At 33.0% G+C, this 27693-nt stretch overlaps 1 protein-coding gene across 10 annotated transcripts in view; it reads right to left on the reverse strand.

Moving 5' to 3' along the window:
• Nucleotides 1–27693, reverse strand: part of PIK3C2G (phosphatidylinositol-4-phosphate 3-kinase catalytic subunit type 2 gamma) — a 363004-nt gene that overhangs the window by 310921 nt on the left and 24390 nt on the right. For all 10 annotated transcript variants that reach the window (XR_009048372.1, XR_009048371.1, XM_057701641.1 and 7 more), the window contains 3 exons: nt 25928–26085; nt 20727–20841; nt 3198–3300 (listed from right to left, as the gene is read on the reverse strand). Coding sequence is in view for 8 of the 10 variants with exons in the window: in XM_057701641.1 (XP_057557624.1) it covers nt 3198–3300; nt 20727–20841; nt 25928–26085 (376 nt within the window). In the remaining 2 variants the exon portion in view is untranslated. The remainder of the gene's footprint in view (nt 1–3197; nt 3301–20726; nt 20842–25927; nt 26086–27693) is intronic.

Consider the following 27693-nt stretch of genomic DNA (forward strand, 5'->3'; position numbering starts at 1 on the left):
ACTGTGAAAAAGGAATGCTTTGTAGAAATGCTAAGAAACTTGAAAACATGAGGCTTACTCTGTAGGAATTTACATCTAGAGTCACTGGCTGATGAAATCTGAAAGTGTGATAGTGGTTAAGATAGTTTTTTCTGCAGTAGAGAAAACTAAACTTTAGTCATGGGAAGGACACTAAAAGGGAAGGGAAAATAGAAAGTGAAAACCAGAGCCAAAATATAGATAGTAAGATTTGAACTGTAATAGTTGTCATTTGCCTTATATCAGAAGTTAAACCGAAGCAACATATAAATAATATGACTTATTTACATCTTTCTGTATAGCATCATCATACTCATTTAAAAACCACTTTACTTGGCTTCCAGAGATACTTTTGGGGGAGGGTGAATTGTCCTTTGTCATACAATCACTTACAGGAAAAAAATTTTTATCTAAAGGATCTCAGAAAGTTAGAGGAAAGTTGGAGCAATTGTCCATGAAATATATTGTGCAATTTACTTTTCTCCAAAGCTGAAGGCCATACCTTTGTCTTAAGAAAAATGTTAAGGTACTTTTTTCCTTTTCTTCATACAGAAATCTATTGCTGTAAATGTTTTGTGAATGTTTCCTTGAACTAGAAAGAACTCTTAATTTTACCATTAATGTCTACAATGTTGGCAATACTTTTGATCAAACTTGAGAGAGAGAAAGGAAGAAACAATTTTAAAAATAGTCTTATCCATTCATATCACTTCTAATCAAGACAGGGATTTTAAAATTTTGAAATCTAGGATGATTTCTAAAGACTGTCAACATGTTTTATGAATAATCTCATGGAATATGAATTAAATCACCATATATCAGTATAATAGAAGTCAGTTTAAAATAGAAGAGCCATCTAAGATGAATTGAGCTTTGCAATGCCTTTTACAATTAGAAAACTCTGAAATATCTACTGAAAGGTGATGGTGTCAATAAATTTAATAGAATGATAGTCATTCTATTCCTAATATTATATAAAAAATATTATCAAGCCAACTTTATGTTGTTTTGGTAGAAAGAAAATTTAATTATTCATAAATGTTTAGCTTACAGCTGATATTATGAAAATTGTAGAGAATTTTTACATTATTTTAAATAATAGAATTAAGAGAGAAGACCATTCACCACTCCCTTAGCACAGATATATAAAAGAAAAAAATTGTGGGTCATTTATTTTAAATACAGCAATTCAGACCATGAAGAAGGGTCACAAATTGATAAACTGTCTCAGTTATGTTAAATTAATCAGCATACTATATCTATTCCTGAAAGAATATTTTATAAAACAAGGCAATTATCTTTTTTATTTTTTATTTCCTTGAAATATAAGGTTTTCAATTGAAATTGTAATCTAATCTACTCGATGAGTATTAAAAGTTTACAGCAAAAGGTGTGATACATCAGATTGCAACATATACATCATTTTGACATAACACATCAATGTCCATACTCTTCAGTATTTTCAATATCATGAGTAAATTTTTGAAATATTTAAGTGTCTTAACTAACATTAATAAAGTTTTGGAGTTTTTAATAGTAAAAAGCTAAAATATCATATAGCCTAACATCCTATTGTTTTGGCCTGTTATTAATTCATAACAGCCCAAAAGCACTAATATGTAAAGCACTAGTAACAGTGTCTGGCACATAATGTATACTTAATGTGGTTAATTATCCTTGAATAGCTTTCATGGCCCAGACTTTGGGGTATGTGGATAAAGCTATGGAAAACAAAACAAAACCAGAAAAACATATAAAGGTAGAATTTTGACTTCTTGCTCTGAAACCCACATCTAAAACTTTTGTGTGTAGCCCCTAAATTTTAAGTGTTTTTGTCATATAAATTGGTAGAATAAGGTATGTGGAGACTCATACCTGGGGTCAAATCCAAGGTCCTCTGCTTACCAGTTCCATGAATGTGACCCAGGGAAAGTCATCAGCTCCCTGGAATTCAGTGTGCTTATTTTTAATAATATTTGATACATGGAATTGTTGTAAAGAGTGAATTTGATAGAAATATTAAAGTTTCAAATATAAAATATATGCTTGATACATGTTGTATCAAAGTAGTGGAGTTGTATGCATTTAAGAATAAACCTTAATTTACATGAAACTGAAATATTAGTGATTTGTGAGTTACTACCAATGAGATAGTTTTTTTTAGCAATAATGCAGCTTCAACACAAGACTAGAAATTGGAATCATACATGTTCTTTCCCCTCTATTGAAATGAAACATGATAATTTCAGCTTTTTAATCAACACTGAGGACAATTTGAAGACTGTTAGGTTTATTAATATTGAGGATATTAGTTGTACTTTATAATGTTTCTTTGTGGAGATTTCAGATGCAAAGCCATGGAGCTGTCAACACTGGCTGAGTTGATTACCTGTTCTAAAAGACATTTCTAAACAGTTCTCTTTTGGCCTCATTATGTTATATTCCACATAGATATACTGCAACCTAATGCACCATCTGACACTTTTCATGATGAAGCACCTCAGACTAGAAAAAAAAAGTCATGCACTGGAAATCTGTTATCTGATGTAAATGACAAGGCAATAGAAGTTTTGCTTAAAGCCGGTAATTGGAAGATTCTACAGATAAAAACTGCTAAAATATCAAAGTTTACTGCATACTGTGCAATTTGGCTTTGAAGTAACTCAAGACATTACACAGGGAATAAAATTTATATCTAACAGCCTGAAACTGTCATTAAAACACAGTAATCCCTTTCTAAGTAGTTTTATTATATGTATTTTGAATATCAATCTGTCCTGATTTAAACTGTGTTGACACCACCATAGTCTTCAAAAAGAACAAGAGTTGTGTTATTTTTCTTCCTTTAATGGTTTCCCCTTCACATTTTCTATTCCATTCATTTCCTAGTAAATTCATGGATAGTATGAATATGATAACAATAAGTTACTCATAAATGATTTTTCAAGAGACCAGTTGATTTATTATACTGAGGTTGCAGTAATGTGTTCATGTAATTGCTTCAGTCCAAACTGTTAACAGACATGTAGATAAATATATCTTGTTTCAATAAATATACTCAAATAAATATGTATTTATTAAGCTATGTAATCCCCAAATGGCAACAATCCATAAGGATGGGAAGATTGTTCTTAAAATAATCCATTTGCTAATTGAAACCAGTGCTAAGAAAGTCTTACCTTTCGAGATAAGTTTCCTGGAGATTCCCTATTTTTCTGTAGATTAAGTTGAATAACAGATTTATTTTTCTGAAATATCCTGTGGCTTCCCAAATAGTAATCACTGAAAGAGAAAAAAAAATGAATACAGTTACTTCCTCCTATAATTCCTTCAGATGTGTGTTTTCCTCTGGACTTCATTCTTCATTTCCTTTTATTTTTGAAACTTTGGTAAAAGTTTTATATATATCCCTAGTTTTATATCTATCAATCTATCTATCTAGATATATATCTCCTCATATTGTTTTAAATGATGAGATATTACACTTATTTTCAAATATGTTAGAAAATGACTAGACAAGTTTAGAATAGACGTAATAGAGAATACTTAACATATTCAAAGTTAGTTTTACCCAGCCATCTCAAAGCTGAGGACAACATGCTTCTGGGATGTCTAATTGATGCCACAAAGTGTATGTGGGGACCACTGTATCAAGGAAGCAGAGCTGTGTGGTAGAAATGTCATGGGCTTTAGAGACAGATTTACTTGCTTAGGCCAATGAAACTATCTGAAACTCAATATTTTCCTTTCTAGAGTTGGGATATTAGTGTCTACATCAAAGGTTTGACAAGCAGATTAAACAAAAAATATCCTTACACACTTCAGAAATTTCTAATGGTGTAATTATATTTTTCCTCCCTCGCTCCCTTCCTTCCTTCCTCTCTTTGTAAATATTTCCTAGTCACAAATTAATATTGAACAATGTGAATTACTGATTCACCACATATTGTTTTGAATACAGTCTGATTCCACTTCTTTTAACTGAAGGGCTTTTATTATATGATCTCCTTTACAGATTTACATTTTGATATTTCTAGTGACTTCATCATTAAAAAGGATGAATTTATGTTAATGTGCACTTTAAGGATTTAGGTAAAATATATAAAAGATTTCAGGAGCTAAAACACTCATTAAATTTGGGGCTCTTCAGATGATATATTCATTTATCTGGCAAATTCATTAGATGTTTGGGACCACCTCTTTCCAACAATGTCAGACAAATAAAGCATTACTCTGTTGCTACCTACTATATTCTCTGTAAATATTATTTTGACAATTGCTATTTTTTGAGAAAACCCAACACCTATCCATTTTAGTGTTAGTGTTCACAGCATGTGTTCCCCCTTTATTCCCATTTTTTCCCATTGGTCTAACCTAGATTCCCATCCCATTGCTATCCATATGGCTCTTATATTGGTCCTTGAGTTGTTTCTACTATGAGTCTAGACCTAAGACATGGCCAGTGTATTCCCTGAGCTTCTGGAATCATTGTTTCCTTCCTTCCTCAAAGGGCCATTCTCATATTCTGTCACATATACTTAGGTTCCTCTCCTTTCACCTCCCGCAACCCCAGTTCTCCTTTCCATGCTTAGAGTTCTCTTTTCCTCTTCCTATTCTGGGTACCACTTTAAGAGTAGTGACTCACCTTGCTCTGAAAGCTTCCTTCCCTCAGTGCGTTGAAGTCTGGACTCTGGACCCCAGTGCAGTGAATTCACTCTCAGATACGGCAACTGCTTTCTTGAACTACCTTATTTTACCCACCTGGATGCATGTCCCTTACTAAAGTTACCAGATAAAATAGATGTCCAATAGATATGAATTTCAGGTAACAAGGAATACAAATATTTAGTATAAGTGCATTTCATATAATATTTGATCCATACTTATACTAAGAAAAATTGAAAATTTTGAAATTCGAATTTACCTGAACATTCTATATTTTTACTTGCTAAATCTGTCAGTTCATCTCCCTTCTAAAAGTAGGTCCTAGTTCTTCCCTTATCTTTGCCTCACTCTGAATGTATGGATGTGCGTGGGGGGTAGGATCTGGGGTAATTATTAGATTTGGGGTAATTATCAGACTTTGGAAGGAATTTTTCCCCTATAAATTTTCTTTTTCTTTTAAAGTTACGTTATAGGAATATATTCTCAGGGAAAACGTTTGAATTGTACTAAATTGTGCAAAACAAAAAAAGATTTAAAAATTATTCCCTTTCCCTTTTTCCAAAATAACAGTTACCAAGAGTTTATTGCACTTTCTTATAGGCTGAAAATAAATGGCCAAGCACACATACACTTATGTTAACAATGAGATCATTTTTATTTTAGCTGTATCTCTAACCTGTAGCTGAATTTCTTTTAACTTATTTTGCTGAGACTTTTCTTCTTAATCAGAAAATTTAAACTATTCCATTCATAGCAGTACCATTTGCTGTATTATTATGAGTTTGTATTAACCATATTTGTTTTAAATTTTTTTCCTTCATTTTTTGGGGATTATTTGAGTCCTGAGTCTCTTTTTTCTCTATCTTTAGAGGTTTAGGAGACATCAATAATTTTCATCTACTGGTTATCTAATTTTTTTTAGTGAAATATATCTTAAATCTTTTCCATTGCAACCTCAATCATTATATCACACTCAAATAAATCTTAGAGCTTAATATGACTTTAATTCAGTTCTCTTTCATTACGCTACAGTTGTCCAAGAGAGATCATTTCAAATTTTTTTTCCAGATTCTTTTATAATTTACCTGATGAAATCAATAAAATTAGTAGATCAGTTGATCCAAAAAGAGATGAGAATTATAAAAAAGACAGATATCTTAATACACTATTTTTCAACTAAAAATATACTTAAGTAGCCTCTCAGTAACCAAAGTTTTGATGCTGAAATAAAGAAAGTTGTTGATGTAGGATGAAGGGTCTGTTAATTATAATTTTGTGTCTTTCTGGCACAAACCAAACCTACAAATAATTATCTTTAATTTCCAGCTCCAGCTTCTTTAATAAGGAACATGAACTTGAGGAACAACCTGAATGGAGAATTAGTTTAGATTCGTATGATTATTATTCTAATCTTTTGAAGTTGTTTCTTCCAGACTTAATTCGGCAGTAATAGTTTTTAATGATCTATCTGGAATGCATTTGTTGAGTAAAGAGGGATATACAGCACCAATTTTAGACATTTTTTTAACACAATAACAATTTGCCCAAACATCCGTAATTAATGAGGACATCTTTTCATCTCTGACCTATTATATTTAACACATGAATAATTTTCATAAATATCCCATCTGTTTCTGGACTCTAAATATTCCATTAATCCATACATCTATTCCTGTGCCAATACCAAATTGCTTCAGTTATTTAATTTTCTAGGATATTTTGAAGTGTGGAAATAAATGAAAGTAACCATTTAAAGAAATTATATTATCTTTGCACAATTTCTCTTCCAGAACAATTTTAGAATTAGTGTGGTGATGTTAAGGAGAAATGCTAGTATAGTATCAATTTATTTCATTTATGGAATTATATGAGAAGAGTTGGCCTTTTTATAACATTGAATTCTTCCAAGAAAAAATATATTTCTACATGCATTCTGATTCTCTCTTATGCCCTTGAGTGAAGTGTTAGTTTTCTTCCAGAGTGATCTTACTCCTGTGCCTTTTGCAAGATATTTTATAAATTCGGTTCTATTACAAATCAAAGATTTTTCCATAATATTTATTAGTTGGGTTTATGTGTTGATTTTGCTTGTGGAATCCTGTTGTAATACCTAAAAGTCTTTCAGTTGATTATTTTGGATTTTCTAAGTAGGAAATTATATTTTTTTTAAATAATTACATCTTTGTCTATTGCTTTCCAGTATTTTTGCTTCTTTTCGTCTTCTTATCCTATTGTGATGGCTAGGATGCTTGGCACACTGTTGAATACTAATAATGAAAATAGACATCCTTCTCTTTTTCTTGACTTTATAGAGAATGCATGAAATGATTAACATAGGATGTTTGCTGTGTTCCTGGTATATACTTTTGTTGTCTATTTTGTTAATGATTTTTTTAAATTGTGAATAAGCTTCAAATTTTATTTAATGAGTTTTCAGCATCTATTAGATATATCATATTGAGAAGATTATCTTTTTCCTTGAATGTGTTAATATATTAACTGTGTAATAGGTTTTTCAAAGGTATAATTATCTTTACATTCTTGGGTAGATGTATCCACTGGTCGATTTAATTTGCAATTTTTAAAGTTTCTTTTTTTATATAGAAAAATGTAGATTGGCCTATAATCTTAATGTTTTGTGTTTAATATTTGTTTGTTTTAGGTGTTACAATTAAACTAGCCTAGTAAATTGCATACACCTTTTTCTCTGTCCTGGAACAGTTTACAGTTTATAATTGAGAATTATCTATTCCCTCAAGGTTTGGTGCAATTTGCCTAAAACTACATTTTCCACTCCCCAGTGCTCTTTGTTCTGTTTCACATTCATACTTCTCCTTGAGCTAATTTTGAAAATTCATGATTCCTTGGGAAATTGTCTACTTTTTATAAAGCTGTCAAACAAATGCCCCAAGTCCCTCCTATTTTAAATATCTTTTGACATTTACTTGGGAGTTCTACAATCCCCTTGCAATCATTCTGTCCTTCCCATACGATCACTCTTCCTTGTTTTACCAGAAGGTTTTTTATGCATATTTTTTCCTGTCATTTCATGAGAATTTTGGTGGGCTGGTGGGTTGATTTGCATTTTCAGTCTTATGTATTAATCCAGTCTTGAAGATTTATAATTATCATTTTAATTATGGGAATAATTTCCATGAAGAGAGAACTCAAAAACCGGAAAGGAAGGACGTTTCTGGCCCAACTCTCTCATTTTGCAAGTAAGGACACTGGGTTCAACCAAATAAAACCAGATATTAGAACATAAATATTTGGAGTAAATATAGCACACTTGAAGTTATCTGTAGATTCAAGCATTCCTGTTATGATGTGATACACGTGTTTCTTCTTATAAAAGGGAGGGTTGAGGTGTTTTGCAAATTGTAGACTAAAAATAAAAGATCTCATGGGAAAATAGGGCTGGAAGAGACCACTGAAATCAATATAGGTCTCTAAGCAGAATGCGTGCACCTGGGTGCGCGTGTGCGCGTGGGCGCACACACACACACACACACACATGCGCACACACACCTTAGTACAAAACACTAACACAGTCTTAAAAAAAGACACATCTAATTTTAAAAATTTAAAGACATATTCTAGTAAATGACAGATCTGGCTTTTAAAAATGTCTTTAGCTTGGTGGAAGAGGATATAAAGAAGTTTTGATGCTGCTGAATATAGAGATGAGGGCAAAATGTACAAACATTGTGGAAACTTCTTCAATAAGCATATTCAAGACAGAGCCTGAGGCCAAGTTGAGAAAAAAATGCATGTTGGGTGAATGGTCACTGGTCACTGGTATACTACTGTCACCCTCAGCAGCTTCATGTGTACTTTGTGTCAGCCAGTCTTACTTAGTGGAGCAGAACATTCATATGGCAGAAAATTTTACCTCTGTGAAGGTGACTTCTCTGAATTAAACTAATTCATGTTATAGAAATATGTCATATTGCAGAAGGATTTGTATTTGGTACACCTCTTTTGGGGGTATCATGTTTAAAATACTAAACAGTCCTTTTTGTGTGTGTGAGCAATAACAAAAACTATTACTGTGCTAGAATTGTCACTTAAGATTAAGTCTCTGATGTTACTGAAAGGACTACAGATCCTCCAATAACCATCACATTTTCTAAGAGCTATAAACTACTATTCACCACTTTGCCATCACTCTATTTGGCAAGACCAGCATTTTGATGAGTTTCTCTTTGATGATCTAGGGCTACACTATCCAGTATTGAAACTCTTAGACACATATGACTACTGAGCACTTGCAGTGTGGTTATCTGAATTAAGATGTGCTGTAAGCGTAAAATACACACTTAATTTTGAAGACTTAGAATAAAAAAAGAACATAAAACATCTCAATATGTTTTTAATTCTGATTACATGGTTAAATGATAATATGTTTGGTATATTGAGCTAAATAAAATATAGTATTAGGGAATTGCCTGTCGGTCCAGTGGTTAGGACTCAGCGCTTTCACTGGCAGAGGCACAGGTTCAACCCCTGGTCTGGGAATAAGATCCAGCAGGCCAGGTGGCATGACCAAATCAAATGTGTTACAATTAAAATTTATTTCCACCTGTTTCTTTTTCTATTTTTTTAATGTGGCTAATAGAGAACTCAATTATGTGGCCCACATTATATTTCTATTAGACAGTGCTGATCTAGAGAAAATTAAAGAGAAGGGAGAAAGAGAAAATAAAGCATTAAAGAATAGAAAGAAAGGTGGTACATAGAATTTAGTTAGTAAATGGGTTAAGGAAAATTAAATGTGTGTTTGAGGACTGTAGGTATCAGAAGAAATATTGGGTGATGGCTTAGAGGGTTGGGATAGGGAGGGTGGAAAGGAGTCGTGGGAGGGAGGGAGTATGGGGATATATGTATAAATACAGCTGATTCACTTTGTTGTACAGCAAAAACTGGCACAACAGTGTAAAGCAATTATGTTCCAATAAATAACTTTAAAAAAAAGAAAAGAAAAGATAGGAAGAAAGGCAACCACACCAAGAGAAGAAGAAATGAAAAATATTAAAAATACTGCTGCCGAGATGGGTAATGTGGAGAGCAGAGTTTGAACACTAAGAGAACAGGCCACAGTAGGTATTACTATGCTTATAATGTGAATACTAGAATTTTCTATCTCAGATTACACACACGAGGTGTTTTTCTCAATCTGGTAACATTTCAAATATGGGTGCTTAGTAGTTTTATTTAATAATCATGTAAAAAAACTTCAACTGTTAAATGAATTCAATCTCTATAATACAACCAAAAGTTTAATTTTGTTCTTCATATATACTGGTATATAAAAATTCTGCACATCCATTTATTTATTCTCTCAACAAATATTTGATTCCAGCCATGTGCTTGTTCCTATCTTAGGAAATGTTATGAGTATAACTGTCATTTAAGATGAACACTGAAAGGTTGAATTCTTGCATGTAATTGCTCCTATTTCCTATTCATAAGTAGCTTATGTTATTTTAAAGTTTATAACATGAGCAGTTTATAATGGCAGTATGTATATGTAAAGAGAGATTAATGGCATTAACACCAAAAAGTCGTGTGCGGATACTTTAAATTTGTCCTATAGGTAAGAAGACATCCTAAATAATGTCTAACCTATGAATACTAATTCCCATCAGCCTAGGAACTCCTTGAAGACTCACATTTATCAACATTACTCTTTCATCAGGATGAATACATATCCCTATTTTATAGGATCACTGGGTCTAAATGTTCTTCATTCTTATATGTAGGAAATAGTCACAGAGATGTTTTGTGAAATATTACAGTCATATACAGAAAAAAAGCATTTTAATTTTATCTTACAAATACTGAGTCACTATTGCTGACAGCCATTAAATATATTTTATTAAGAAAACTCAGTAATTAAGCTGACTTTTAATACTTTGCTTGACTAAGAAATGTAAGGTGAGTACAACAAACCATTAAAATATTAATAATACCATAGTACTCCAGAGAGCATTTTTCAGGTACTTACCTGCACACATGTGCACACAAACACACATTCCTTTGGGATTTGCCACTAAAAATGTCTGTGATGTTATATTGATATCTATACTATCTTTAGTTTCAGTGAGCTTTGTAACTAGTGGAAATGCCCTGGATTTTATGCTTAGAGTGGTATGTATTTCTGTCTCAGCATAGATAAATATCAGTGATACGTTGTTTTCCTCAACCAGTGCTCCTCCCGTGTATGGTTATTTTGCTTTCAGGGGAACCTTGAGTAATAACGTTAAACTTCACGACTTGGAGAGACACGTGTGGGTGAAATCCTAAAACTAGAGCTCACAGCCAGCGGGTGGTGAGTATAGGAGGGTTATGATTTTGAACAGAGACCTTCTATGGAGCATAAATGGATGCCAACAGCAACTACTCAAGGGAAAACTGGACCTAAAAGATCTTGCCTCATTTTTCTTAAGAATTCCCTCCAGCCTGTAAAAAGGCAGCTATCCCTAATGCTTCCTCACTTGAATACGGTTGTATTCCTTTCCATATAATAGTATACATACTTTTTAAAATTCAAAAATAAAATGAAATTGAATATGCTGCAAGAAATTTTTTTTAATCTAGAGGAGGTTTTTTAACAACTTGGAATTTTACAGTGCCCTCTCTATTAAGCTTTGCATCCATAAAAGAAAAGAAATAGCCCAACAATCTCTGTAAATGAAGTTAATTAAAACAGAGGGTCAGTAAGAAAGAAACACAGAAGTGAAGCTGGAACTTTGTATCTTTTACAAAAATATATACTGAGCTCCAAGGAGTTACTTTTGAGGTTATGGTATGTAAAATTTGTAATACAGTTACCAACTTGGGAGATAAAAAATAAGGATTTTATTCCAATTCAAGTTTCATTATTTTTCCCACAAACATCCAGAGAAGAAACATTCTGTGGACTTTACTAAGACAAAACATTCAAGAGCTAAGGTTAAAATAGCACATGTAAGCCTTAATAAAGTGATATTGGCTAATTTGAGATGTTATGTAATTCCGATATTCTTAGCTAATTTCTTTACCTTATTTAAGGAAAACAGATCACAAGGCTCTTTAAACCTCAATTGATTCAAAATTAGGGGGGTTAATAATTCTTAGCTTTAGAAGTAAACAATACTTTTGAGTAAACAAAAATAACTATATATGCATGTTGGTTATTATAGTTTTAGGTACAATGAAATTAATTATGTACCTACATTTTGTTCTGATTTGCCTTGTCTTCATGGAAAAATCATGCAACAGCTCTGTGACTTTTTATCAAGTCTGTTGGTTAATGATGCTTGCATAATCACCAAGCTTTAAAAAAAGTGCGGGGCTGAAATATGCTATAAGTTTTACATTTTTCTTTCAATAATAACCTTTATTTAGCATAAGCTCTTTCTTTGGGGAATTGCTTTCAAATGAAGGTATGTATAGAGTATTCACATATTGGGGCATTTGTTCTAGTACAGTTATTGGCTAGAACCAAATGCGAGTTTGTATATATTACTATTATTAATTTTTAGTTAACTGTTTATTAAAGATAGCAACCAAAGTTAATATTAAAATGTTAGGAAGTGTACTTTAAAAGGGATCCAAAACTAAATTGAAGTAACTCAAGTACTACTCTTAAGGAATGATTTATTAGCAGAACATGTTTTCATTATTGTGTGAGAGAGCTCTCAAAGTGATGACATGTTCTTTCCTATGCTCTGACATGGTTCTGTGATTTTATAAGAGGAAAGCAAAGTTATGTAAAAGAGAAACACACCTTAATCTATTTATTTGCTCAAAGTAAATCTAAAAAGTTATAACAGATTAGATTATAATATTGGAATTCTTAGGCTGTTCTGAATGTGCTGAAACTAATCAATTTGTTCAAGTTTGCTAAACAAAATTTTTGATTTCAATGAGAATAAAAAGACTCATTTAACATCCGCCACCCCCGCCCCAGGAATATATGTAACTGAGTTTTTACTGCTGAGTATAATCTATTACTTTTAAAGTTTAATCTATTAAACTTTATATAATATTACCTAGCCTTTTCCTCACTGGTAATTAATAGTCTGATTTTTACTTTGAATAAAAAGCAATTCCAATTTATAATCAAATGTTTAAAGAATAAATTAATACTAATTGTAATGGGATTAGCTAAAACGTTTTTTAAAATAGAAGTTTTCTTAAGATTATTTAAAAATTCTAATTAGATTTAAGTTTTGAAGAGGACTTTCTTACTCTAATTAAAGGGATTCAACATTTTCTCTCCTAGGAGAGGTCAGAAGAGTGAGAAAATGGACTCCAGAGTAGATAACCAGATCAGACTAATCAATGCTGGTGATGAATCAGGAGGTAGATACTGTTTCTTAATTTAGATTTAAGAATATATATGACCATTTCAAAGTCAGATTTTTAATTACTATAGGTTTTCTCTCTTTTTTTTTTTTTTTACAATTTTTAGTACTCTGAGTTCTAGAATTCCTTGACAAGAGTCAGTTAAATAATAAGAGAAAAATGTTGTTTTGTCTTATTTAAATCAAGAATATGAAACCTGGTCATAACTGTAAGCAATAGGCCCAAGCAGAATTTTCAAGAAAGATTATTTACTTTCTCCTTATGTGACACTTGTGCTTTACTATTGACAATGCAGTCATGATTTATTCAACAAAAGCTTTTAGGTGCAGTATATTTTATTGTTTCACACAGAAGCTGGTAAGGAAAATTGTTTTTAAGTTGAATTAGAAAGTAAGACTTGTAGCAAGATTTTTGAGAAAAGACATTACTCAAATCACATAGATTAGGAGTGAGAAACAGAAAAACCTGCACTCCTAGTAAATGTCAGGCTCCTAGATAATACAGGATAAAATTATGAAGTAGCATTATACTTCATATATTTTGAAAAAAAAAAAACCTCACGTGAGTCTAGGAGGAGGTACAACTACTGTTACTCTCTGGAAAGAAAGCAGACACAGGTCAGTCTTCTAACCCTAGGTCTTTATATTTGTGCTGCATCTCATGGAAAAGACAAAATGTTATAGTCCCTGTCCTCAAAACTGCCACTGCATAAATCCAAGGGGATCTGTCTACTGGATAAGAGCATGAGAAATGGGGGAATGGGATTACCAAGGACACTCTGACTGTAGTAATTAACTTGGAATGTAATAGAAGATGCTATTTTTTTATCATTATTTCTCTGTTTAATTTGTTGTGACTCTAATTTGCTGATTCAGTATCCATACTTCATATTGCTCACAACTTTATTTTAGGCTGCCAACAGCCTATGATAAAATTGATAAAGTTCTAATGTTTTCATTTACTCTTTGCTTGTAATTTAAAAACCCTATTTGTAAAGCAGTTTTTGAGGAGAATAGTGATTCTTAATGAAACTCTTTTTGATGTTAATGGAAGTACCTGGTAAGAATGGTATGATATCCAGGTATAAGGGGTCAGGAACCTTCTCATTTTGGGAAGAGTTATGGAGATGTGCTATTAGGGTGAATTACTGGATTTATAAAAGCCTTTAACAGGGACAGGGAGTGGCAGAGCAAGAGGCAGAGACAGAGTGAGAATGGACTATTTTAATTGACAAAAAGAGTTTGTCATACTAGTTAAGATGAGTATTTAATGAGTTGTGAAAATATAGTTGACTGATAAAAGGGGGAATATTGGGTTGCTAGGAAAGTTATCTTTCTTAATTTTTTAGTATGCTACAAAGTATAACATCTTGTTTTGTTGATTAAATTCAATACTTGTGCAGGGTACTAGTTTTTTTTAAAAATGTGTAAAACTTTTTTTCATTGAGTCAAAATTCTTAGCTCACGAACATCCCTGTCCTCTAATATCTTGATACTTGAAATGTCAGCCATGAACCATTAGCATCAGTATCACCAAGAAGTCTATTAGAAATGCAGCCTCCTCCCCTACCCCAGACCAAGTGAGTCAGAAACACAGGATCCTCAGGTGACTCACATACACATTAAAGTTTGAGAATACTGTTTTCACATATCAATATAAATGTAGATTTACATGTAATTTGTGTCTCTCTGTCCTCCTATTTACCTACATTTCCCCCTTTTCCAGGATTTTATGTTATTACTTTACTAACCCTGGTAAAGACAGATGAATTCAATAAAATAGCAAAATATGATTTAAGGAGGAAATTAAAAAATAGAGAATCACAAAAATACTACTAACAAAGTAATGAAAAAGTGTCCTGACCATTGACATTTTGATGATGAAAGGTCTTAGCTACTTCCTCAATACTTTGTTGGTTCATGAAGTAGTTACCTTTTTGTGACTATTTTAACAGACTGATACACCTTCTAGAAGAAACCAAGGAGTTTAAAATTTTAAGGATTTGCCCTTATCTAATCCAAAGTAGATGAGAAAACTGCAAAAGTAGCAGCTAAATATAAATTATCACTATCTTCATAATACAGGTTAAGAAACATAATTCTGATAACAAGGGGAGCTTAAAATGAAAAATCTTTCTACATCATTCTACAACAGTAATAGTGGGGTTTTTTTTGGCGGGGGGAATACTTTTCTATTTTTTAGTTTATTATATTCTAACAAGCATATAATTTTTAATTGATTTAGAACCATGATTCACTGGAGGTCACAGCAATCCATATATAATGAAAGGACTAGTAGAGGCTTAATAAAATTTTACATCTGGAATTAAAGATGACTAAAATATAATCCTACAGTTCATCTTTACAGTAGGAAAATATATTAAAACTGCAGTTTTTAAAAGGAAAAGACTTTGAAGTTAAAGGAGGTTAATTCATTTCGCAGAATCAACAGTGATAGAGAGTAGTGTTACCAATGGTGGGAAGGATTTGTTTTCCTATTATTTACTACTCAAACGGTCTCAAGATTCCAAAAAGAAAGTTAATTTTTACCTAATCAGAAATTTGGAAATGACAGAAAGTCCATCTTCAGTGATCGTGATTTACCTTTATTTTAGTCAAAACATTTCTAAACACTTCCTAATCAGGATTTTGGAAGAACGTTATGTATGTCAGAAAGTGAGTGTTCTGTAAGTTATGTATCTTTTCCTTGAGTTTGACGTAAATGAATTATAAACTCATGTTTAGTGCACAATATGTGGTCATTATTCTTAATGAAGCGTTATCCTGTAATTTTTGTTTTCCAGTGACCCTTTATGATAAAAGGAGGCTTTGTAATAGAGTGGAAAGACTGTGGGCATCAGAGTCAGATAAACCTGTACCGACTTGCTTCCAATTTTATGACCTTTAGCAAGTCATTTAATTTCTTTTAGCCTCAATTTTCCCATGTGTAAAATGGGAATAATTATGCTTTCCTTATATGAGAACAGGTGATATTACATGTGAAAATTCTAGCCCATAAGAGGCTTTTAATAAGCAAAGTAGATTTTCTTATTGTTTTTATTGATTATAATATTATTATTCTCATTTCTGCACAACTTTCTTAAGCGTTCCTGCTTTTATCGGAGACCCGGTTTTGTAGCTGCATAGTTATCTTTCTGGTTATTAAAATTTTTTTTAAATTTCTATTCATTTGAACTCCTGCTGGTCCTTCTAGGAAGGGAATTTCCTTTTTCAGGGCACTGCTAACCTCTTCATCTGTCTTCTTGATCCCACCCTTTCTCAGCTCCTCACCATTGATACATTCTCTGCCTTCAACACTTTCCTTTCCATTGGTTCTTTCCCTTCATCTTATGAATATTTTCAAATCTCTTGTTATCCACATTCCCCAAATCACCAAACCAATTCTCCTCAGCGTCTAAAACCTCATTTTTCTCCAGGCTTTTATCACCACACGTTACTTCTGAGAGAGTAGTCTGCTTATGTGCTTCTGTTTAACATCTTCCATTCTCCTTAGCTCATTGCAATCTTGCTTTTTTCTCCTCCATTTTACTATTTGAATGGTAAATAGTATTTGTTCTTATTCGAATCATCAACTAATTTCCTAATTGCCAAACTTAATGATGATTCTTCCATCCTCATCTAATTTATTCTCAGTATTTGACACTGTATTTACTTAGTAATTGAAACTTTCTGGAAGGAAAGGCACATTTTCCAAGGTATTCTACCATTTAAATTGCCTTTTTTCCAATTTCCTTTTCCTGCTCCACTTCCTCCTTCCATCTTCTAAATATTAATGCTCTCACTATCCTTTCTTTTGTCACTTTCCCTACGTGATTGCCTCTATCTCTAAGACTTCCATTCCCTCTTAGAGCTAACAATTCCCTAATCCAAACCAGGTTTCCTAAAATCTGAGCAGCTTTCTCAGTATCAGTTGCCCCTTGGCACTCACACAGTCAATATGTTTCAAACGTGATTAATGATTTTATACCCTCAAACTTCGTTTCTCTGATAACTGTATCATCGTTACTGAACTCACATCAAAACTGGTCATCCTCTTCTTTTCCCTCCCATGCAGTCCCATTGCCAACTGAAAAAACGGTGCTCAGCATCTGGCTCCACAAGGATTGAGTTATTAGCCACTGTAGTTGCTGACCTCCACACCCTGAGAGCAGTTCAGGGCAGAGATCAGGAATGAGGCCCTCTGCTCTGGGAAAACTGGCAGAACTGGCCTTCAGATAGTTAGATATTTTCCAGAGAAAATTTTATGATTCTAGTTTCTTGCACCTTTCCATACTTAGAAATGCACTAAAATCATTAACTAAGATATCTGTGCCTCCTGACTAGCAGTAACATTCTACCAAGATACATTTGATTGCTTGTACGACTTCTCCAAAATCACGCATAAGCTGATCTCCCCACTTTAACTCTTCAGAGCAGTTCCTCAGAGCTCGCTGAGAGGCTGTAGTACTCAGTAAGTCCCCCGCCAAGACTGTAACTCACGGCTCTCGAGTTGTGTGTTTTCATTTCAGTCGACATCGCATATTTAGTTGCCAAGTTCCGTTAATTCCACCGTTTTAATACCCCAGGGATTTAATACTTCCTGTTTAGCCCCCTGCTGCTACTTTAGTTCAAGCTCTGTCATTTTTCATATGTTCAGTCATGTTCTCCTAACTCCAGTTTCCAACTCTTTATACATTACTATTCATATAATCACTTAAATGCTTCTCCCACCCTCCAAAATAATTTATTTCCTTAATCTCCTGATAGCAAAAAAAGACATGTTTCTTGTAGACATCTTGTAAGCAAAAAAAGAAATGAATAAATATTATCTGTATTGTAGTTCTTTTTCAAGGGGTGGCTACTCCAACATTTTAGTGTATAGGATTTCCTTTAGTGTATAGGATTTGTTTCTTTTCCAAACAGTAATATACTTATTTTAACAAATATTAATGTATTAAAATGTGGTTTGAAAATATATCTTTTCACCCTTAAAAACTATGATAGATGTTTTCATATCAACCATATATGATACTGTATTTTATTAATTTATAAATTCTATGGCATATTATAATGAAATTATGATCAGGGTTAATTTTACCACTATTTTTGAGTACTATTGGAGATATAGTTTTTTTTTATTACTGTTAGAAATTATGCTACAGTAAATGTAGTTATTGCATTTAAGTGTTTTTATATAATTATGATTGTTTCCTTAGAAATATTTGTAGAAGCAGAATTGGTGAAACACATATATGTTTTTGACACATTTCTATAGACTTCTGACACATTTTTGACACAATTCCCTTTAGAGAATGCTGTATCAGTTTAAATTCCTAGCAGCTGTTTGGCTTTTGTCCATTTTCCCACTGAATTTCATCATAATAAATATTTTAACAATATGATAGGCAAAGTCAGCATCTCATTGTTTTAACTGCATGTTTGTCATTAGTTAGATTAAACTCTAAATAATTTCTTGTCCACTGAATTTTTATTACTATTCTTAGCCTGTTTTTTATCTTGATAATTATTCTTTAAAATTTTATGCACATTTTATAAATTCTAAAGCTATTAACATTTTGTCATATAGTACTTATTTATTTCCTAAGTATTTACTGTTTAAATACAAATTGATCATTGACTTTCCTTTGCACTATTTCCTTGTACTTGCTGTTAATCCATCTCTCTTTGATCTACAGTTAGTTGGTATATAATAAAGCTAATATTGCCCTCACAATAGGGCACTGTAATAGCTGATTACATGGCTTTATGAATTCCTCAGCCAAGGAAAGAAGGCAAGGATTATATGCGAATCATCTTTGTATTCTCAGTGATAAACCAAATCCTTTGCACATGTGTGTGCGTGCATTAGGTGTTGAATTGGATTATTATAATCTCTGCACACCTATCCTGCAGACCTCTGCAAAACTGCATATATTTTTCACCCCATGCTCCAGCATGAAGAACCATTTGCTATTTTCTATACCCTACTCAAGAGCTTTGTTAGTATTGTTTTATAGTTAAGAGCCAAGATTATGCAGGCAGCCAAACCTGGGTTTGAGTTCAGGCTTGACCCTTGACAACTATCAGCTTCTTAGTTGTGTCATCTTGAACAAAGCCTCAGATTGCCCATCTGTAAAGTGGGTTATTATAGTATCTATCTCACTGATATATTATGACAGATGTTTACCCACTTTGAGGCAAGGAAATAATTAGCACTTAATAAATGACAGCTATTATTATTATCATTGCCATCAAAGTTAGTTGGGTACTCCAGATGAAGTGTAGTACTATAACTTTTAGAATTTAAATTATTACTTATTGCATTATTAACTTATTACATGTTACCTGTGTTCCCTCTATAAAAAAATATGAACAGATATCCAAGTCTTTAAGGACATATTTTTAAGACAAATTACATAGGGATAAACAATAAAAATCTGAATAAAATATATATTCCTTTAGATATTAGAAAGAATAGTAATGAATATTCTGCTTATTAAAATAAATTATGTCAATGCTGATAGGCTATTACTCTTAAATAGTAAGCAAATTCCAGATATGTACATATCCTTCAATTTCCATTAGATAATAACTGACTGTAATTAATCTACACTAATACTTGGCAACTTTCCTATCTTAATAAACCCATGTAAATGAATTTTAATAAAAATAAATGAGTATAAAAATTTTAGAAATCTATTATGTTTATATTAACAAGGAAAAAAAGAGTGAAATTATTTTGTTGTAACTGGGAACACAAAAAGGAGAATAAGTCTTAAAATTCACTCACAGTTAACACTGCACAATAAAAGAAAATTACCCACAAGGTATTTTTAAGCACATCCATGGTGGAATAACAATGACAATGACAATGAATGTCTCAAAAGAAATACATTTTTACTTCCATAAGACTGTTGTCAATCTTTAGGTACTTGTAGAAACACAAAGAGGAAATGTAAGTACCAGGCGAGAAATATGCAATAGCAGGAGAGAAATATTTATTTTCTTAAAGTTGTATTATATTTTCAAAGTTGGTCTTTAAGGAATTTTAGGACAATAGTTGTGGTACACTAACAGTAAGTTTTCTATCAAATAAGTATTTGCAGTTGACATGCGTGAGAACAGACTTTTCTAATTGTTTTAATGAGCTGCCTGAATAGCGAATTGAAGGTGTTTTAAAACTTAGTCTTCTATGAAAGTGTTATAAATGTCTTACTCAAACCCTCTGTGATTTTGAAAAATCAGTCAACCTGCTAATATTATTCCAAGTAAAAAAATAACTTATTACCAAATAATTTATTTTTTAAATTGTGATCAGTCCTACTGAGCTTCATTATAAGTAAGGTAACTTGGGTTGCCCAGAATTTTCTTGATTTCAAAACTGAAAGTCCCATGTCCTGGGAGCCACCTCAGTCGTGGGCAAACTGAGATGGTTGGTCACCCTAGCTACAAGTGACCAACCATCTCAGTTTGCAGGTCACTTAATATGTGTTGCCATAAATACACAAAATACAAAATAAAGCTAAGAATAAGAATGTCAATATGACATAAAATTTTAAATTCACCTTAAAGGGAGCAAAGTTCATTATAAAAGTATAGTGTTTGTACAAAGTCTGTTTAAAAGAAAAGACAGAAGTGCTGCTCAACAGAGATTATGACAGTCATCAAAATTTACCTTAATAAGATACTTACTGTTGTAAATATTCTTCATAGCCACATATACTTAGAAGATGATTTTCAGGTGATAACTGGTCATTTGGACAAAAATGTAGAATTTCTGCAATTAGGTCTTTGACAAGATAATTAGCTAAAAACAAAGTTGAATAGTAAAGTGTTAATAAGAGTTTATTGTATATTGGCTAGGAAAAAGATTTTGAGCACAAAAAGTGATACATGTGTTATGAACTATTATAATTTTCTAGCTCCATCAAGAGGAATGAAAATGAGATGCGTGTTATTTATTAGTCTGGTTAGATTTGGAGAGGTTTTTTAAAATGTTCTTTGCATTTTCTTTGATCAGTCTGTCTGCAAATAACCTAACAGTGTTAGGCATTTCATTCTTCATTCTAAAACCTTTGGCAGTTGTAGCTCTACATAAAAAATATTCTATTGTGATTACCCTTAGGGATTTGGGAGATGCCAAAGAGATTACACAGTGAGTGCTAAGTGGCAAGCCAGGAGTCTAAATCTGTCAGCTTCCAAAGCCTGTGCTCTTAATAATTCTGTGTCTTCACAACTGATCATTCTTCCTTTCCTGTGTAGGAGTCACCCCAGATTCTGTCTTGGACACCATTACAATAACCTTGAAGTACGTGTACTCTCTCCACCTTCTCTGGGACTCAAAGTGTCAGCATATTATAGGGTAAAGTCCTTTACCTTCTCATATTCACATTCCATAATATCCCCCTACCAAACTCTGACATGCATATGCCATTTAATAGTGGCCAGAACATGATGACTTGTTATGATTATATGTCTATAACATATTTTTCTAATTGTAATCGATAAGTAGTATGGGATTCACTTATTATCATATGTGAAAACAGAAATCAGCTATTATATATATATATATATATCTGTATGTTATATAGCTATACTTCTCCATGCTTTCAATGTGATCTTGAATGAAAGTTAGTGCAACTGATTGTACTGATGGTCCTTAGTGAGGATTTGAACAGCATACAGCAAACACTCATTTGCATTTGTGTTGTGAGTTGTGTTTTGTTTGCAATTATGTGTTTAATATACTGTGGCTTCTTTTACTGCCACACCTTTTTGTTTGGGAAAGGTTTTTTACATAGACTTGGCTCACAAAAAGCAGTGCGAGTGATATCGTAGGACTTGCCGTGAAGAAAAAAGCAGAGGAATATAATGTCAGATTGAAAAGTGTAGGTTTTATGGTAGATCAAGTTGTTACAAGGTGTTGGAGAAACAAATGGTAAAGATCGTCAGGGAATTAGAGATTGTGGAAATGCCCTGACACAGGAGAGAGTATCTTATACATGCTACTGCTTGGGAGTATTAACTGAAATAGTATGAATTGAAACTAGAAGAAAATATGGCCACAGGCGAAATTATGACTATGAAAGCTTTGACAAGAAGGGGAGAGCATTGCCAATATAAGATGGCAGGAGAATATCTCCAAAGACATTGGTTTATTTGAATTAATTTGACTTCTCCATTTCCAGTACTATATCCCCTATGCTATTGGGGCATGCTTGCATTCATTGTTTTACTACAGTTGTCTTTGCTGTTTACATGAAAGACTCCATAATCTAGTTTCTAGCTATTACTCCGGTCCTGTGCATTGGTGTGTTACCTCCTACTCCTTGCTTCATGTTACTCTTTGGATGTCTCATTATCGCTTCAAATTCAGCATGTCTAAATCTGAAATTATCATTTTCCTCCTTGAACCCAAACATTAAGTGTCTGTGAGTTAAACCTCATATCCGTACTGTAAGCCAACAAGTACTATGGCTTCTTTTAAGTAGACTTTATACCTGTATCTTCAATTCAGTAGCTAATACAATCCTTTTTCCAGTTGCTCATAGTCACCAACTTCATACAATCCTCAATCTGTTCTCCATATTGCCTACCATACTGAAAAGGCTGAAGCCCATTTGAGATTCTTTAATTATGCTACTCTGCACCTTAAATCTAGTTTTTTTTAATGCATCCTTCTCTATCCCTTTACACTTCTTTTGATATATAAGTATCACTGCTTTTTACTACATCTTACTTCTTTACATGTGATCCTTCCACCATGGGTTTCCAGTTCCACAGATTTCAAGCCCCTCTCTTTTGTATATTTAATATCCTCCACTCTAAAGATGCTTTTGTCTTTCTTTAATATATTCTATTTCTGTTTACTATTCCAATAAAATCACTCTTCTTCCATTCTATTCCCTTAAGATAATATTTTATTTTATTTTATTTATTTATTTATTTATTTATTTATTTTTACCTTCTCATTACTGCCAAATTTCTTTAAAGAGTAGATAACTTCCGGAAATAGTTCTCAATTACTCTTTAATCTTTGCAAACTGACTTCTACTTCCACCACTTTGCAGGTCACAAACAGCTTCCTAATATAGTTCCAACTATGTGTCATCTAAATCTAGAAGGTAGTTGAAAGTAAATACACTGGCTCTAGAGTAACTTTGGAATTGGAAAAAAGGACAGGGGAATCATCTTCATTGAAGCAATAGTTGAAGACTGTAGAACAGAGACATCCTTGTTCAAAACATCTGCTCTGCCAGAATGATTCAGTTTTCTCACCCTGGGGGAAACAGAATTCTCTTTGGATAAAAACTTCTCACGTTCTCCTCCTCTTTGCTAATCTAGATTTCATTATTCCTTAAGTTTCTAGCAACAGCTTCTATCTTTTATTGGTCATTCTTGAAATGCTCTTCAGACTTTTCTTTTTTAGAGCACATCTATATTATTAGTAAAACACTAATATAAAGTGGTGAAGGGATCACAGTTTTGGCATAAAGATTATCTTAAAGTGAAAACATCTGAAAACTTATCTGCACTTTTCTTATCTGACTAAAGCCAAGGCTCCCTAATACAGGTGCTCTTAACTTCCTTCTGAGTTTCCTGCAGCTTCTGGGAAGGAGACAGACTGCCCATCTATTAGCATAAAAATATATGTATGTATTTCTTTACTGAAGCTCTAAATACTCCCTCCTTACACACATTTTTAAATTAAATTGTTATATAAACCTTTACCTCGGGTTTCAGCAGGTTATTCATTACTGAGTAACCCCTGCATGCGTGTGTAAGGAAACCTTGTCTTTTGTCATTTTAATCTGTCTTTGTCAGTTATGTCACAGCCTAACCCCTCTTCAAATTTAAATGGGCATAAGAAAAGTTTTCCTCCTAATAGTAGCATATGCTACTCTGTATATTTTTATAAATGTGTCCTTTCTCCTTCTCTACTTTTTCCTCCTTCCCTCTAATTATCCCTTCCTCCTCATTCTTCTTATAAACACTTTTAATATCTTTAAGGCCACAGACATCCTATTTACCTCTGTACATCTCTTAACACTAAACACAATAACCTAATCACTTTACTGAAACTTCTTATAAAAGTCAAAAATGGCCTATGGTTTGCCAAATCCAATATTGGAAATTAAATATTATAAATTGGAAGAATAGGAGTGGTCTCTTTAGTTCATAATTATTTCCTCTTCTCCAGCAACTGAAGTCAACATAACCCAGATGCCATTCTGATTGGATCAAAGTGCAGCACTATTGATCTTGTCTGTGCAATCAGAACTCTGGTTTTAGAAATTTGAAAGTGGATCAGAAAGCAGCTATTTTGCCCCTTTCCTGTTTGCCCATTTCTGTTCCCCTCTAACCTTGAAAGAACCTAATTAACCCATTGATTCTTTTTCTAGATAAAAAGAAGTAAGATAAAAAAAATTAAGTAAAGAATGACTAGTTTTCTACCCCCAGCAGCCCCCTTAGCAATCCTGCAGGCGTTATCACACAGGCAAGATAACATTTGAAGAGAGAGTCAGCCAGCCTGCACAGAATAGAGAACAATGTAGAACCCAACCTCCTGCCTCCACGATTCACAATTCACTGAAATTCTTCCCCCTGCTTTTTTCCCTTTAAAAACTGTCAGGGCTGAGCACAATCTTTGGAGATGCTCTCTAGACATGAGTCCACCTTCTCCCCAGATTGCTGGCTTTTCTGATTAAAGCACCTTTCCTTTCCATTGACTCTTGCCTCTCCATTATTGGCTTTTGAGCAACAAACAGCCAAACCTGAGTTTGATAACAGATCCAGTAGGGAGACTGAACTTTCTTTAGGTAGCTGGTCAAATAGCATTTAAGCTTGAGAGCTTGTGTGTTTGAGAAAAGGGAAATGAGTCAGCAGAAAGCAAAAGAAACATAAGAAGCAATTATTCAGAGAGGAGAGGAGATGAGAGACATACAGGAATTTGGGACTGCTTGTATGTTCGTGTTTTAATCCCAAATCTTTGCTGAATTCCTACTAAATTCTATAAGAAATCCCTGTAATCTTTAAAATATTTTTTTCTGCTTATATTAGCAGGGGTTGGTTTCTGTTAGTTTCAAACCAGATGGTCCTAACTAATATTCCTGCATAACATTGTTATGTTTTCCGTCATCTGTACTATCTCAGAGCCTTGGCTAGAGTAAGAAAGAAAATAAAAAGCAAAATATAGTAATAATAACAAGATTTATTAGATCATTATTTGTCAAGAAACAGCAGTTGATATGTAGAAACTTAGTAGCAACTAATGTTGTTTGAAGAATTAATATTGTTTTGCAAAATGGTTGACATTAACAGTGAAATAAATATTAAGCAACTCTAAAGAGATTCTAAAACTTTAGAGAAATAAGACTCATCTGGTGAGTTTGATAAAATACAGATACGTGGGATCTGTCCAGAGACTCTGAGTCAAGAGATCTGCTAACTAAGCTGGGCTGCACAGGGCTATTCCAGCTCTCACTGTGGAGATAGAGGCTGTGTATCAATGTCTATTTTATCTGCCAGTTTATTTACATTTGAATAAAATAGTTGTTTCTAGAGGATAGGAATAGCTATTTTCACTTATATATAGTCTTTATCTATAATCTTTTTTGAAATTTAGCTTTTATTTTTAATATGTTAAAAACTTGCTATACTGGCTGTTTCATAGCAGGAAAATAAGGTGTCCTGGGGTGAGCTATGAAGAGAGTTCTTAAAAACAATAGCGAAACAAATGTTAAAAGATTTCCAGCTGTTTTCCTCTTACTTTACTTCAGGGTAAAATAATAGCTTATACTGCTTCTTTTAATGACTTCAGTCTGTGGGCTCAAGGCTAGGCAGCTTATACCAGCTTTACATAGATTTTTATACTTAATCGCAAGATTGCTTACCATATGGTGTAAAATGAAGTCGTTGCGTTGAGTTATCAGTAAAAATATTTATATTAAACTTAGTATTAGAAAAGAGCGTATATGGAAATGCTGTAGTCGTGCTCCAGATCTTCCCGGAATTGGAATTGATGTCAGAGGCATGATACGTTTCTCTTATTCTGAAAAATATGTGTGAAAAAATACTTAAGACAAGATCTTAAGAAACCATGCAGGATTTGCTATAGAAGATTTATAATATGAAAATAACCAGCAGCTGATTTGTGGTACAGGGCCATTAGCTAGGCTAGATTGGTAAAGATTACAATTAAACCAAAAATAACTGTAAAGTTCTGGTCTTTAAATTTTGCCTGGGGCACCTCATTTGAAGCAATTAAGAGTACATTGTCATTTATAAAACATGAATATTCACTCTGAACAGTGATGGCTTGCTTCAGTGACATTGTCTTAGAAGGCTGAACTCCTCCCCTTGGTATTGGCTCATGTCTTTCTCAAGTCAGAAGTCACTCATTTATTATTTATTCATTTATTGATGAATAAATTCTCTTGTTTGTGTCAAATTGGTAAATACCATTCTTGGCAGCCTTTTTTTTTTTTTTTTTTAATTTTTGGTTTTACACAGCTCTTTGGATTTTATGTAAATAATTGAGCCTAGAAGTCTCAACAATAACTTACTGCGTCAGAGAGTCAGAGAATTGCAAAATAGTTTATCCTTGGAGCCAAAAGCCTTGAGTTTGAATACTGACTCTTTTATTCAGTAGTTTTATGGTCAGAGGCAAGTTATTTGACCAGTTTCTTTGTTTGCACAAATGAGGTTATTTATATCTACTTTAAAGGTTTATGTGAGAAAAGGCAAATAAAAGACTTTTGTAGAATGTAAAGCAATATACCCACGTAATGTATCATAATTATCATTATATATAATTACAGCTGAATCCCTGTAAAACCATATTTTATGCCCACATTGTAGAATTTAGCATAAAATTATTTGTAACTAGATATTTAAAATGCTTTTGATGATAAATATGAAATCTTGGGTTTTTTTATTTCTTTGTTAATTTTGCAGATCGCTGAACTTTGTAGTGTTCTCCCTGAATGAAAAATTGTTCATTCTGTGTATGCATTCTGTGTAATATATCATATATATTACATCCTTGGCATTCATTCTATTTTTGCAGCATTAAAGTAGCATAGGCCCATTGAAGTAGCTCTGTCTCTATGCCCTGAAACTCTACCAAAACATCCCCTCCTTGAGGCACCTCACAAATGGAAAAGTGCATATTCACCCAATGGGTCTGACATGCATCAAAATCACCTTGTTTTCTGGGTTCCATCCCCAAAGTTTTTGATTCAGTAGATATGTGGAGGATTCACCAGCCCCCACCCCCACCCCAAATTTTTTCTCCTAGCAGTTTTCCAAATAAGCCAGTACTACTGCTGCTCCAGAACCACACTTCGAGAACCACTGCTTAGGATAATGGTATGGGCAACTCTTCCTAGTTATACCCTACAACAAAGGTTTGGACTCCAGTTCTGAATTGAAGAGCTTTATGATCTAGCATTCAACCATGTGATAAGATACTACTCATGAATACATATGTGATTTAACCTTCTACCATTTTGGAGAATTAAATTTAAAATGTAAATTCATGACTCATTCTTTCCTAAACCTTTACTGAGTATCTTCTGTGGGCCAAAGACTTTTTTCATATGCTATGACATTTTATTGTGTTTTTTAATAAGAATATGACATATTTCTTGAGAGATGT

The sequence above is a fragment of the Hippopotamus amphibius genome, chromosome 12, assembly GCF_030028045.1.
Source record: "Hippopotamus amphibius kiboko isolate mHipAmp2 chromosome 12, mHipAmp2.hap2, whole genome shotgun sequence".
Classification (NCBI taxonomy): Eukaryota; Metazoa; Chordata; class Mammalia; order Artiodactyla; family Hippopotamidae; genus Hippopotamus; species Hippopotamus amphibius.